This window comes from Prunus dulcis, chromosome 1, assembly GCF_902201215.1.
Source record: "Prunus dulcis chromosome 1, ALMONDv2, whole genome shotgun sequence".
Taxonomy (NCBI): domain Eukaryota; kingdom Viridiplantae; phylum Streptophyta; class Magnoliopsida; order Rosales; family Rosaceae; genus Prunus; species Prunus dulcis.
The window spans coordinates 10,604,235-10,620,416 of record NC_047650.1 but is presented as its reverse complement, the minus strand read 5'-3'; the positions used below and the strand labels follow the sequence as shown (position 1 = coordinate 10,620,416).

Below are 16,182 nucleotides of genomic sequence, written 5' to 3'. Positions count from 1 at the left end.
AGGCCTCTGGTAGCAGAGGAACTTATATGAAACGGGATAACATTATTTTGCTATCTCTAGTCAATTAAGCTATATCAAGTGGAAAAATTATCACGCGTAGTGTGATTGGCCAAAAATAATAAGGCCATCTCCAGTCAGATGGCTAAATGTAGTCCAAGGTTAAATATTTAGCCCTCCAAAATAATAATTTTTTAAAGAATAGTGCAGAGCTAAATTTTTCCATCTCTAGCCATGCATGGCTATATTTTAGAGTCCTTTATATTTTGTTATTTTAAGAAAAACTATGGTACAACACTCATACATTCTACAACTATGTATTGTTTAATTTAATTAAACTACTATTTAGAGACAATATCCCATGACCAATAATTTTTATAATTTTTTTAAAACAACACTTGAAAACATTTAAAAAGGTGATAACATTTATTTAAATAAAATATAAAAAAAAAAAGGATGGATTTCAATGGTCTAACCTCCAACGGTCATGACCAGTAATTTTTTATAATTTTTTTACGAATTTAAAACATTTAAAAAGGTGACCACATTAAAAATAAAAAAAAATGGTTGGGTTTAAATGGTTTGACCTCCAATGGTCATGACCAATAATTTTTTATAAATTTTTCTTAAACAACACGAATTGAAAACATTTAAAAAGACTTTTAAAATTATATCGATGACGTCAACGCTTTTATTGTTGGTTGTTGGATATGCATTTGCACGAGATGATTGATGCTCTTGCCCACACTTGATAATTTATTTTCTTCAAAAGCACATGCATGGGGTCCATAAAAATTTGGCATAGGCCAAAGCTGGGCTAAATGTGGCCCGGTTGGAGGGCTAAAGGGCCAAATGTTGCCCTCCAAATTTGGCCAAAATTTTGTTTTGCCCATGGCTAGAGATGAGTTTTGCATTATTTTAGGGCTATATTTGGGATATAGCTCATGGCTAGAGATGGCCTAAAACAATATTACTCCCTTTGCACTCAAGTGTTTCTCCTATGGTAGAGATGTGGTTGATAACTTATGGCTTCCATCCCCACCCCAACAACATAAAAAAAAGGAAAAAAAAAATGAGGGTGAGCACTCCTGGATGGAGCAGCTGCAATTCTAAGCGTATGACTCTGCCTCTGTTGATGTTGATCTGCATAGCATTCCAAATCCATCTCGGAAAAAATATATATAAATTATTGCAAAGATGGAGAGGATCGAGTTTGATAGCAACGTTTTATATTCATTATATTGCATCCTTCTCAGCTTACCCATCCCTATTTTATTTAGAGTGCTGCTAAACGAACCTTAAAATTAACTGAGTACACCCTACTATCAAACTATTTATTGAATTACTAATTTATCCTAATATAAAATGACCAAAATGGATACGTTGAATTATGAAACAAATTATTTTAATAAGTACACCCTACTCACCATATTCAACCCTAATTAAACGCAAGGGAATGCCATGAAGTTGTTTGTTTGATACAGATCTTGGTCATTGGTGTTAGATAACACTCTAGCGGATACATGCTCCATGGAGTCCACTCCGACAGATTCTTTAAGGGGTTGTGGATGATTCATATGAGGAGGATAAATAAATAAATAATTTATTGGATGAAAGTTGAGTCCTTCAAACTTAGAACATTCTCTTGGTTTCTTTTTTCTTTTTTTCTATTTATTATTTGGTTCTCGAACTACAAAAAGGAAGAAGGAAGAGTAATTAAAAATAGGGATCTACGGAACAGATTTAGACGACCAGTATGAGCATTGGCTACCTATGTAGAAATTTCAAAGGGTAGTAGGTTAATTTTAAATTCATTCAGTAATAACAAGAGATCAGAAAACAAATCCAAAACAACTTACAATGGCTGTAATATCTTCAACAAAATCATCCCTAGCTGCAGAGTGGGCATGAGGTTTGGTGTTGTGTGATAGAGTGTATAGGTGTATTTTTGGTAATTAAATAGGGTGTGCTTAGTTAATTTTATATTTTGATTTAAATATTAGGGTGTACTTAGATTATAGGGTGTACTCAGTTAATTTTAGAGTTCGTTTAGCAGCATTCTTTATTTATACATATATCTCTTAGACTTATAGCTATTAATTGTTTATTTTATTTTACTCTAATCTCAGGTTACAATTTTACCAAGGAATTATTATTTACCATATATATTTACAAGCCAAAAGGAAGACTATACTGACTATTTTTTGTAGGATAGTATTAATCTGTTCCGAAGAGTATTGACTGTTTATCCATATATTATAAAGTCTTTGGTGTTGTTCCGGATAAATAGTATGGCCAAGTTATATTGTGTTTGGTGCTGTTCCAGATATCTGGAGAAGAGTGAAGAGAATAACTTGTGGAGAAGACAGAACGTTCCCTAGGGAGAAGAAGATGAAAAGATAGCAGAGAAGAACCCTAGGGAGAGAGAGAGAAAGAGAGAGATGGATACCTGTGAGAGAGAGAGAGAGAGAGAGAGAGAGAGAGAGAGAGAGAGAGAGAGAGAGATAGATAGATAGATGGATACCTGGAGAAGAGTGCAGATAATAACCTATGAAGAAGATAGCAGAGAAGAACCCTAAGGAGAAGAAGATGAAAATAGCGTTGTCTGATTTTTCAAGTGAAAGTGTGTGTTCTTTTTCCCTAACTATATAATTAAGCGTGTATTATCTAAACTGAGGTGCGTGAGTTAGTTAGGTAAAGAGAGTAATACGATGTACCAAACATATTCTTAATGCAATAAGGCCCAACCCTCTATCAAATCCTTTTCAAGCCTTTGATGGTTAATTAATCCTATGACCTAGCAAGATATTATTTTTTACTTTTCTGTTTTTGCAAATTTTGACCAAGGGAAAGAATTACGTACAAGAAAAATATAACACATATGAATTAGGATAGTTAAACACCCTTTAATTGCTTTCACTTTCATGCTTATCAAGAATAATGAATCAAGTAACTTAATCTTAAATCTTTAAGGCCTAGTCCAATTATAGGTGAAAACGAAATCACACCCGTTATGCATGTAAAATAAGATATAAAATAAGATGAGCATAGGGAAAAAGATATAGAAAAGTGATTAGATGAATCATGAAGATATTATTTTCAAATGGGGAAGTCCAAATTGCATGGTGTTTTTGTTTACACATAAACTCATGTTGCTATCAGATTAAGTAGAAGATAAGATCTAATAATTATACCCCATTTGTTTAATAAACCATATCAGATTCAGAACATTGGTAAGTAACCAGAGAGAGAAGGAAATTAACCATGTAATTAGATATGGATGAAAGCTCTAAGGGGGGGTTGGGGTGTGGTGTGGGGGGTGTAAGTATTTATTATTATACTGTAAAAACTGGTTAAACCCAGCTGGGTGGTCTTGAAGCAAGGGAAGAAGGGATCGTATCATATCAGTTCCAAAATGGTAGGGATAGTTTGCTGACTAAAAGAAAAGCCTCGAAGAGATAAACGAACAGATGGTTTGATGCACTTAGCGACTTTGTCCTTTTTTAAACACACACAAAGTGGATCGACCATGGAATTAAATTACAAGAAAGAAAAAAAAAAGATTGAGATAGAGATAAAGAGATAGGTCATCATATCTTGTACGTACATAGCTTATATAGCTGAAGAGAGAGAGAGAGAGAGAGAGAGAGAGAGAGAGAGAGAAGGTTAATGCTTTGCATTGTGGAGCTCAGCTAGCAAAGCAAAGAAAAGATTAAAGGAAGGGAGGAGGAGGCCTGCTTTTTCCAGGTGTTGGTACTGAGAGGATGATGACGTGTAAGGATAGTGGGGGCTTGCTTCATTGTGTGGTTAGTTTAGTCTCTCTCTCTCTCCAATACAAAATACAAAACAAAACAAAAATTGCAGAAGGCCGTACGTAGATTCTTTATAATAAAGCCGGCGCCACAGGGGGACAGGTGGCTCTGGTTATTTCTCATCTTGACATGCCTCGTCTACTCGCCTGCCATCGCCCGAATGACATTAAGGGTTTGCTTAGTTTAGTTCACTTGGGTATTAATTATGATCATACGACCCATGTTAATCCATTAGAACTACTACTACTAACTAGACTTATGGACTCTAGCTAGGTTACCTAATGGTTATTGACGCATTAATTGTCACATTATACAGTCAGTTAGCATGATTTGATTAGATTTTCTTTTTTCTTCCTATTACTACTTTGCTAAAATCTATAAAATCATCCCATTCTGAACTTTTTCACTTCCCTCCCTTCCAAACACACAGGAAGATGTATTGCCTCATAATGTATCATACATTCCACAAGTCTAGAATATGAATCATGGAAACGATTTTCAATAAGTCTTACATTTTGTATCAGATTTAACCATACTAATGTTGGGAAACTGTAATTTTATTGTTATCCTGTAATTTTTTATATCGATAACGACAAAAATGACAATAAAGATAAATTTTCAACTCTAAAAGTCGATTCTCTTTTTATCCTATGTATATATGGAATCCTATGGTTAATACAAATTTCAATAGATCTTATCTTTTGTAGTAGGTTTAGCCCCCACTATATTTGACAAAATGTCATTTTTGTTGCCATTAGTAAAAATTAGGGTGATAATAGCTTTCGATCTGTACCAACTCTCTTTTGTCGCATGTATGTATAAAATCTTACAGGAAGAATTTCAGTAGATTTAGTCTCACTATAGTTGAGAGCTGTCATTTTTGTCGTCATCGATAAAAGTTATAATGAAGAGAATTTCCAGCTCCAAATAATTAATTTTGTCCTCTTTTTGTCGTATGTGTACAAAATCTCATGGGACAACTTTCATTAATAACTCTTACCTTTCATATTATATTTAGCTTCATTATAGTTTGAGTACAATTCTTTAACCTTATTTTTAGGTTGGCTTATTATCACAAAACGTCCCTAAGGTTTACGAAACTATTAGATTGCATCTTTAATATTTTGTTTTTGTCATTCGTAGTCCTCAAGGTTAGTATGCATGGTCACAAATGGTCCATGCCGTTAGGTTCTGTCAAAAACTCCGTTAGTTTGCTGACGTGGCATATATGTATATCACAAAACATCCTTGAGGTTCACACACCTATCACAAATGGTCCTTACGAAATTTTTTAATTTTTAAAATTTAAAATTCATAAAATTTTTGTTTTCTTTTTAAAATTTTATGAATTATAATTAGTTTAAAATATATATTAAATTTTAAATACATGTGACTCTATATTATTGTAGATGTAGGCTCCATATATATGCCACATCAACAAACTAGTGAAGTTTTTAAAAAATAATTTAAAATTCATAAAATTTAAAAATGAAAAAAACTAAAAGTTTAGGGTTCATAAATGGTCCTCAAGATTAAAATCATTCTATAAATGGTTTTTTCATTTATAAATAATTTTAAAAGAAAACCAAAATTTTATGAATTTTAAATTAAAAATTAAAAAAAATTCATAGGGACCATTTGTGATAAGTGTATAAACCTCAGGGATGTTTTGTGATATATATGTATGCCACGTCAGCAAACTAACAGAGTTTTTGACAAAACCTAACGGCATGGACCATTTGTGATTGCACATACTAACCTTGAGGACCATAAGTGACACAAAAAAACATTAAGGATACAATCTGATAGTTTCGTAAACCTTAGGGATATTTTACGATAATAAGCCTTTTAGGTTTTGAAATCTTAATTTCTTCAATTATACCCAATATGTAGATAGAAAATGGTGCTTGTACAGTATGTTATACATCTTACAATTTGTTGATTCATGTAAGAGCTTATAATGTGATAATATAAAATATTAATATTTTAAAATCGATTTGAAAAAAAAAATAATAAATTTGAAGTAACACTAATCAAATTAACAGGTAGAGAAAAACGATTTAGTATTTCCAAAAAGTTTCTTTATATAATTTAGATATAATTACATAATAATAGATCTCGAGGTTTGAGAAAAAGTTAGCTGAAGTGATTGGTAGATTTGAAAGCTGAATGATGCTCCTTTTCTCTTTCGCTAAATATTTTGAACGTTGCCATTATGATCAAATATTAAATAACTCGTTGGCTTATAAAATCCTACACAATCTTTCTTTTCTAATGCAATGAAATTAATATACAGCTAGGGTTTTGCATCTTCCTTTTTCTCTTTTTGATAAACTGGCTTTCGTATAAATTCCTACATCTGCAGGGAAGGCATCAATGGTTACAATATTCATCTTAATTCCCCATTTATGTTTAATTAGATGTGGGCGCAAGATCACATCAAGTCCAACTGACGTACAACGAACACCATCCCCATCCCCATGCCATGGTGGTTTGGTTTCAATGAACCTTAATTTATTATGGTCCCCATGGATAGAAGAAAGAAACCAGAGCAGTGCAGCCAGTCACCATCGTCTTCATCAGTTTGCCTGCCCTGCCCTTAACTGAAAAAGGAGAAAAGCAATAGTTATAATTTAATACAAATTATGATTTGACATATATACAAAAATAATTCAAAAAAAAAAAAAAACTTCTGCACATATGTTATATTGTCATCGACATGAATACAATATTTGGTTGAGGAGACTGGATAGGTATAGCCAGCGTAAAAAGGAATAATTCTAAAAGAAAAAAAAGAAAATATTGAGAAGTCGTTCAAGAATTTTGATCCAACTATTAAGAGATATGACCTCAATTAAAGGCCATATATAAAATGACTCTATAATATAATATTATGCAGAGATGTTGGTTGACAATTGTGAATAAGAGGCTAAGCCCATCTCTTTTTCCAGGGCCGGATGTGTTTTGCTTATTGGACTTGGCAGGTTAAAAGCCCAAACTAATCGAACTTCAAGGGCAGAGCAAAGAGGCCTTCAAAATTACAACAATTTGAAGTTCCGAATGTCTCAAGTAACAAGTAAAAGTTTTCGGAAAGATGATAAAAAAACATCTTATGGAATAATTTTTTAGATTGATAGTTCGGTCACTTATAAAAGACTTTTCTTTTAGTTTAGCCTCAATTATAGGAAGAAAGATCACACTGGAGCTTTTGCAACATAACGCGTCTTGGGTTTTAGGACATTAGTTTTTATGACTTTATAATATGAACATCTTTTTCTTTCTTCTTTTTCAAATAAGAAATAGATAATTCGGTGTCAGTCAAACTCGAGAATTGTTGGTCGTTAATTGTATTACAAAGCCAACAACTCCTGAAGTCGCTCTTTCCTTTTCAAAGGACAAATGCTAACCTTGCATAGTCAATCAATTCAATTAGTCTAATGCTAGATTGATTAGACTAGTTGCGGGAGCATTAAAGTATTAACTATTGACCAGAAAAGGAAAAAAACAAGGTATGAACAAAACAACCGTTTAAAATTGACTAGTTTTTGTCATATCGGCTGGACCTTTTTACATTACACCGCACACGTCTTGATCTTAATTTATAATCATATGCCTGAAATTTCTCTGTAACCAGATCAAAATGTCAGAGTTTTCAGACCACCCATAATCCCTTGGATTCAACTCCAACCTCCAGGAGCGTGACATTTTATATCTCTTTAATTATGTCGACACTTTACAATTAGTTTTTAAAAAATTTCTGAAAAGAAAAATTAATCCCCTGAAGTCTAGAACCAGTGAACCAGCATTGACCAGCTGGGTCAATTTGATGTGTCTGGAGCCCGGGCACAGAAGAAGCAGGCTTCAACATCACGAGCCGGACCAACCAGTGAGAAAGTCTTCATCCTGATAGTTGTATGGGTCAAGCATACATGTATTCTCTTGGGTCGGAGACTCTTTCATGGAATTCCAATATCATCTCTTATTTTTAAAAGTAAATTTAGGTTTTAACCATAAAAAAATTTTTACTTTTGAAAAAAACCAAAGTTTTTTCAAAAAAGACATAAAAATCTCTCAACTTTCTAATTAAAGACATGCAAATGTAAAGGATTTCTTAGGAAATTCAAAAATAAATAAGGGTAATTTTGTCCATTTTGGCTTCTTTTAAAAAATTTCTCTCTCCTTTGGGTTTTTCCAAAGTCTCCCGGTTTTAAAGTAATAGTAATTTTGTGGGTCACCTCTGTTTCTTCCGCAAACATTAACTGCTTTGTTTTTTTAAGATAAAGTTCCATCGGTGTAATACCATAAGAGTAAGTACAATTTTATTTTAATATTCAATGGTATTCTCGTATTCTGTCTATTTTACAACAATATATATTTATATGCCAAGAAACGACAAATACTTGGTAAGTAAGAGTAACAAAAACTTTCAACATTCAACCCCAAGGACATATCATATATATATATATACCTTTCACTTTTAAAAAAATTTCTATTTTAGACTTTTCAGAGGGAGAGTCTTCAAATGGTAGCAACACACACGTATGTATATATATAATTTCTTATTTCCGCACGCAAGGGATTTCCAAAGGATTGGGGGCCATAACTCATGATGTGAAATATTAATTGGAACTAATTAATCCATATTATGTGTCACATCACATGTAGCTTTTAGCCTAGCCAATCGGTATTCAATAAAATTTGAAAAAAAAAAACCAGTATTTAATAATTCAAAATTTATTCTCAGTCATCTTCATCGTATTACTTACGCAAGAGACCTATCAATATTAATTAAGGAAAGAAGAGAGTCCAAGTATGATTTTGGATGTATGTATTTTAGCATATGATAGTTATAAGTTCATCAAATAAGATAAGGGTATACATGCATAGCAAAAAGACCAATTAATATAGTGGTTTGGAGCAATTGATATCTGTGTAGTACGTGTGAGTTTAATATATTATCGTCATTTTCAATAAAAAAGGTCCTAAAATAATAATAATGACGTATACATGCATACAAATTTTCTAACGTATATGTGAAGATATGTATATAGTTGGACAAAAAGTAGATCTAATATTACATATATGGGCCAATGGAATGGAAATATAAATGTGAGGTTGTCCTATTCAAATAAGAATGTAAATTACTAATTTCTTTCCTCATCAAAATCATTTTCATCACTTTTTCAAGATTCTGCTTTTTTCTCTTAGAAACTTCAAAATGGAGCTAGCCTCTTCACATTCAGCCCGACTGTTCGGTTTTCCACGAATTCCCTTTCACATTTCAAAATGTTCTAATTTTGCAACGTACCCTCTTCACATTTGACTGTTTCATCTGCATGTGGAAATGCTGCCACTCTGTTGTTACTCTTCCCCACAAACTCCCTACTCTTGAGCCATTCTCTCTCCCAATCTGTCTTGTGTACCACTGTTAATATGGAAATCACACATGTGATTTGAGCCGCTAGAAGTCCATAACAAAGCCCTTGAAACCCTAGTCTCCAAACAAATGCCATGACTACTGCCACAGGAGCACCCACCATGTAAAATGAGTAAAAGTTAATCCATGCCCCGATGCCCGGCCTAGCACTTCCTCTCAAAATCCCACAACTTGTAGTTTGTGGACAATTAGCAAGCTCACATAGTCCAATTATGGGCAACACAGCCATGGTCAGCTCCAAAACCTCACCATCCTCTGTGAAGATTCTCCCCCATGCCTCTCTTCCTAAGGTGGTCAACGACAAGCCCAACAATGAGCTCACTAGGGCCACCCCCACCGCCACCACTGCCGCCAAACGTGCCTTTTTTGGTTGGCCTGCCCCGAGTTCGTTGCCTACTCGTGTTGACACCGATGCACTTAGTGATGTTGGCAAGGTGTACATGAGAGATGTGGTTTGTATCACTATGGCTGATGTTGCAAGGGCAATGTGAGGTTTGTGAAGGTAACCGGCTAGAAGTGTCATGAACTCGTACCACCACCATTCTAAACAAACTGCTAGGCAACTTTGTATAGAGAGTCGAATTAGCATCCTCCATTGATCAGCCCCTAGCTCGGTCGGTACCAAATTTTTGGGTAATAATGGTTGGGACAATATCGGTGCTGGTTCAGAATTAGTAGTGGACAATAGCCAACAATACTTACGCTCTTTTAGGACATGAGCATAGACCATGTAACCCAAAAAAAAGAAGAGAGTGATGAAGTTGGAGAGAGAACTAGAAATAGCTATCCCTTTGACCCCAAGAGAAAGAGTGAAGGTTAAGAAGATGGTGAGGGGAAGATGTAGGACAATTGCTAGTAAAGTACACCACATTAATGGCCATGTTGTGCTTTGACTACGTAAAAAAATGCGTATAGGGTGGAGAAGGCTATTAGCTAGAAGATCAGGGATGGCAAATTGGCAATACAAGCTTGCAATTCTTGTGATATCAGGGTTTTGATGGAGAAGGAGCATGAGAGGTTCAAGATTGGCCCAAAGGAGAGCAATAGGAAGAGAAGTGAGAAGTAATAAGAGAATGGTTCTTTTTAAAGTGAGGAATGCTATGGAGAAGTTTTGTGAGCCAAATGCTTGGCTACATAAGGGCTCCATACCCATGGCCAAGCCAGAAAGGACCGAGTAGCCAGTGATGTTGGTGAAGCCAATGGCTAAAGCCCCACCAGCTAGCTCAAGACTTCCTAGCCTTCCCATGCATACAACTAGGACCATGTTTTTGAGGTAGCCCACTAAGCTCATGGCCGCAATAGGGAATCCAATATCTGTCATTCTCTTGAGTTCTTCCACCACCTAAAAGGATGTTAAAAATTGGAAAAATATCAATCATAATGAAAATGGAAATTCCCAAGAGTTCAAATGAATTGGAAAAGATCAAGAAGATTCTGCGGATAATGTTTAGTGAGATTGTGTACCTCTGGCATTGTCGGGTACTTTCGGGATTGCTCTGCTGCTTCAACCATTATATCTTTGTTTCCTTTTGCTTTGTTTCTAGCTTGCTTTGTTTAATTTCCTCTGCTATGAGAGAGAGAGAGAGAGAGAGAGAGAGGGGTAAGTGTGTTGGGAAAATTAATGAACGTGCAAGGTTTTTATAAGGATATATGGGTGTAGTGTAGGACTGGTGGGGGTTTGTTAAGTTTCTTTTGTTCCGTGGAAGTTAGTTACCTATAGCTGTCTATTTAAAGCTACAGCCTTCCAATGCAGACGTACGACCAGTTGGCCAGGATTGTCAGCATGCCCGGTTACACTCTTGTTCGAGTTTTTCTCTTTATAAATTAGATTAATTTAGAATAATTTAAATTATTATTTAAATTAAAAAAAAATTACAACTTCTCACTTATAAATTAAGAATACGAAAGTGATTGATTGGTACTGCAAAATCCGTGGATACCAATTTACGAATTCATAAAGTGTAACTTTGTTGTGAATAAGATGAATTTTTTTTTAAACAAACTTCATATTATAGCCGCTTTTGACGCATTTTATAGAGTAATTTGCCCCTCAACCTTAGGGCATTTTAATGTACACAAATATTGGTAATGGTCCCTAGCATAGAGGGATGGACGGGATCAATAAGGCATGTTTAAACCGTGTGATATATTTGAGCAGTGGCCTCAAGCCCCTCATGCCCTCATGCCCTCATGCCCACGCTCCTCTATTGTTTTTAACCACATTTTGTCAGTTTTCAAAATAAACGAGAACACATCCACCACCACTTTTAATAAAAACCAAGTACTAGTCGATTCGTTCTTTCTTCACGTGAGGAAATTTGGTCGCTGTCGTTATCATTTTACATTCTTATTATTATTATCTTCAATTTTACTTTCAAGTCTTTTGTATTTGTACTAAAATATATTCATTATCGGTCAGTGTCACAATTGCTAAGTTCCTATCCTCTTTGGTGTGCTGTCTACTTTTCCAGCTTCTGTGCACTGAAAAAAGTACTATGATTTTCAAGCAAATTGTCAGCAAACGAATCATACTGTTAAATTAAGATTAATTTAGCAATTTGCATTTTGCAACTAACTAAAAGTTTTAATTTAGTAATTTGCATTTTGTAACGGACTAAAAGTTTGAAACATATACTAAACGTAAATCTATGAGCGTATCACTATATATTTTCTCTTGTGTTACGGACTCTGTATTTGACTTACACATCATGACTTGTAGCAAACCACCTACATGAATATCTTCCCTATATATCTCATAAGCGCCTAATCGAATTAGGCACCAAACTGATACATCTATTCATTAAGGAACTTTTAGTTAGTTAGTAACTCTAATTAGAATTCTTGAAGGAAACGTTGTAAAACCTTCTTGATGAATTGTTTGTATATATTAGGTCACTATCTTCTTCAATCCTCTATCGATCGCATGGCCCCTTTGAAATAAATTTGGGCACAAGGTCGCCTTCATGTGCACATGTGTTACCTAGAGAGTAAATAGAAAATTTAGGTAGCGATGGAAGCCTTTTCTTTTAAATCACATGCTTTTTTCAAGATTCTTCGATATAACCCAAAAACCCATAAGAGGGAAGCGGACCAAACAAGCCAAACCCCCACGTTTCTTTTTGAAGCACACACCTTGTTCAGTAAAGTTGCTACAACCAACCCTCCTTTCTGTATCATCTCTCTCATTTTCTTCTGTTGCAAAAAACCCTAGGTTTGATCACTAGCTCAGGAAATTATCAAACCTAGCTGATTAAAAGATAAGCTACTTGTTGAGTTTGGTCAGTAGAGAAGCTGTATTCATATTCGGCGCCTTAGTTGCTTTTAAAGTACTTATATTTGTTTTTGTTTATCTTATTGATAAGATACTATCATCGATCTTTAAAAGATAACACTTAAAAATTAAAATGATTATGAATATGTGCTGAAAAGCTCTGTAGCTAGCTAGCAGCAGCCACGTCCTAATTGCCATCTTTCATATGGTTCTTGCTCCTTTTGCATGTAACTGTTCAGAAACGACTTTTTGGTCCTCTTGACCAAAAGTTCCAATAACATTGTACAAAATGCGGCATTCCTTTAAGACGTATTTGTTTTGATCTCTCTAAACCGTTTCAAACTTTCTATCAAACAGTTTTACCTAGAGTTTTTCTTTCTGGGGAAAATGCAAGTTGTCCAACAGTATTTTCCTTTTCAAACTTTCATCTCATCCATACTTTAGAAATTCCCATGTTTGGCTACTCTTCTAAATAGACATTAGCCGGAGACTGTTCATATTAACTGACCTTTCTTATAGTAATAAAACTTACTTAAGATAATGTGATGAATAAATGTGATACATATAGATTTTAATTATTAAAGCTTATAACAACATATTCACGACGCAACTATAACTTTTCTATTCTCTCTCTCTCAAAACACTTGTCTTATTGTCAAATTAATTGATATTAAGAATCATCACTACCTCTATGAAACTCTTTCTCTCTCTCTCTCTCTCTCTCTCTCCAAACACTTGTCTTATTGTCAAATTAATTGATATTAAGAATCATCACTACCTCTATGAAATTAATTATCCAAGTGACACTTGCATGGAACCCTGCATGTGCGTCTAGTTACACCAAATGACCAAAGCGATCCTTTTTCCATTCATAATTATTACACCCACCTTCAATAATATTCTTCTTTGTCGACAGATTGCTTTTCAATCACCTTTTTCTTTCATGTCCACACATATAAATGTTCTAGGATGGGATTCTTTACCTTCAATATTCAACAAATCTCATGGGGTGGTTGTTACTTGTTAGGGGGAAAGGATGGAATATCCAACGCTCTTTCTCGTAGTTTTTGCGAGCTTTGTTGGAAAAACACTCTTTCTTTGGTCCCAAGCTCGCAGGCTTTGTTGGGCAGAACTCAAACAACAAACACTATTCTCACTTGCCCCGCCATGAGTGACAGATTGCATGTTGAAGGTATTTTCTATCAAATCATCAACTATGTTCTAACCTCCAATTAGTCCCTTCAAAATTGAACGAATCAAAAGAAGATCTCATTTCTAAAAGCTTAAGCAAATATATGCAATTATTCTACATTACTTGTAGCACCATAGTTGACATTTGAATCCCACTTTCCCTGCCCCCGCATTTATATATATATAGCCGATAGGATCATCATATATGGCTGACAAATTAAAGTCCATAGTTCTTGAAAAACTAATGACATAACTACAAGTTAAAGAGATTCGAACTTAATTCCATGCCAAACATGTAAATTTGGGTTAGATCACTTGACCAGGGTTGTATGCTGGTTCTCTTACACCCGAATTCGAGTCCCCCTCACCATAAATTATAGTAGTTTAGAAAAAAAAATCCATATGCCAAACATTGGTCAATATAAAATTAAGCGAGATTGGGGATCTTAGGGAAAAAAAAATCCTTGGAGGGCCCACGAGTTCGACATTTCTTACTTTAAGTGTAGCACTAATTCCTCTTTGTTCTATTAGTCAACAAACTCTCATGTCTATTAAACCACTAATTGTGATGGCAGTAGCTCTGGAAATCCTAGTGGACAAAATCTCTCATCTGCTAGATTGTCCACATTACTTGGTCTTTTAAGTGCCAAATATACTATAGGGGTGGATCGGTTGGGTCAAAAGATCATGAAGATTAGAGTGCCATAGACTTTTGACCACAACCTCTTTCGAGCAAAATAGAGTAATAAAAACCAACGTAACTATTTGTAAATCATATTGCTAATCACACCTCTTACTGACTGATACGTACTTGTATGGTTCGGTTCTGTATATAAAAGATGGGATTGCTTGTAAGATGTAACGAGGAGAGTCAATTTATTATAAATCATTCACATGAAAATCTAGGTCATGTTGTTAATAGGGTTTTTTCTTGATTACATTTTCTTTCAACTATGCATGTATTCTTAACTTTCATGGAATGTCATGCCTTGTTATTAGTCGCCTGGCCCCAAAATTGGTGATTCTTTCCCTTCAAATCGTGATGTAAATAAACGAAACGAACTGACTTGATCGCGATATACATTTCTAGTCTTTTCAAGTGCCCAATATAACAAAAAACGTAGACAAGCTTTGCTTTAAGGACACGCGATGGTTTTGGCAAGCACACATCTCCTGCGAGTCTGTGACTTACAAGATTAAAAGCATTTCCATTAAAACAGTTTTTTTACTTGAGAAGCAATATGTTAACAAAAGTAAACTCATCACCTCAACCGAGCACATCATGCATATATAACGTGTCAAGGGGATTTGAATTTGATGATTGATCGATGAAATAGAAAAATGCATGAGATAGAGTAGAGAGATGCTTAAATGGTATGCCCTAAACATGAAATGCAATATTTAGAAAGATGGGTTATGGATGGGCATGGTTTTCATAGTTCAATTTGATATAAGTTCAGAAAATTATGATGTGATGAAGGATGGGTTGTGCACTCACTTCACTTCACTGCACTTCACATCACTTCACATAAATCTAAAGTTTTCATCATTCATCCCCCTTGTTAAGATGAATTAATAGAGCAATGCATATTGCTCCAAAATACATGTGAGCTTAATTTGGTGCATGAAAAAGGCAAATAAAAGCACATTTTGCACAAGGGAAGACATATGACTAAAAAGATCATGGAAGTTTGGTATTTGTGCAGTAGCTTATTAGCATATATGGAAAAACATTATCTACGTGCGGAACCCTTTTGTGCATGGAGAGGTGATCAGAAATAACAACTCACTAACATGTAATTATCAACACAACGTGGCATCGCCGACAAGCATTGATGGGTCATTGGTCTAATCTGACTTCAACTTTGGTTGGTGTGGGCAGCCCATGGGCTGAGCTACTTGATTGAACTCGATTTTGGTCTGCAACCCAACCCAAAAGCCTTTTATGGTCCAACTACTATCCAGCCTTTTTCGGCTCGAAAATTTCTTAGGTATAACTGGATGTACACTAACAGATCCACAGCACGGCCAGTGAATGCAATTGCTCTCACCTGGCCATGTTGCTACACATGAAATTGCAAAATGTTTTCTTTTTTAATGTTTGATAAAATGCGCCAGAGAGGTTGGTGCATTGTAGCGTAAGGTAGGAAGCCAAGGGTAACTCATCTTGCTACAAAGAAAAATTTATGGATACACCACTGCAATGTACACACTCTCGTTTCCGTGATTATCACAGAACTACTTATTGTGGGAGGAGTGTGGCTCATAACGAGTCAGATTTGGGCTTGTTTCTTGGTGTTAGTTAAAGGGTCAGACTGGTGGGCTTTTGTTGTTTCGTTGCCCTTTCCAATTGTTTGTTTTGTTGGGCCTCTGCCTGGTCTTCGTCTTCGCTCGGTTTGGTTTACCCAACCAAAAGAAAAAAAATAAAAGAAACCCATTCGAGAACGAATTGAAAATCAGAAGTGGCTGCTTAC

General features: G+C 34.9%; 1 protein-coding gene across 1 annotated transcript; it reads right to left on the bottom strand.

Annotated features, from left to right (window-relative positions):
• Positions 1-8,839: 8,839 nt before the first annotated feature.
• LOC117616761 (protein DETOXIFICATION 55) lies at positions 8,840-10,850 on the bottom strand. The gene is made up of 2 exons (XM_034346171.1): positions 10,711-10,850; positions 8,840-10,588 (listed from the first exon to the last, which is right to left on the bottom strand). Exons 1-2 carry the CDS (start codon positions 10,756-10,758, stop codon positions 9,101-9,103), a joined length of 1,536 nt encoding a protein of 511 aa, XP_034202062.1. The 5' UTR covers positions 10,759-10,850; the 3' UTR covers positions 8,840-9,100.
• Positions 10,851-16,182: the final 5,332 nt, after the last annotated feature.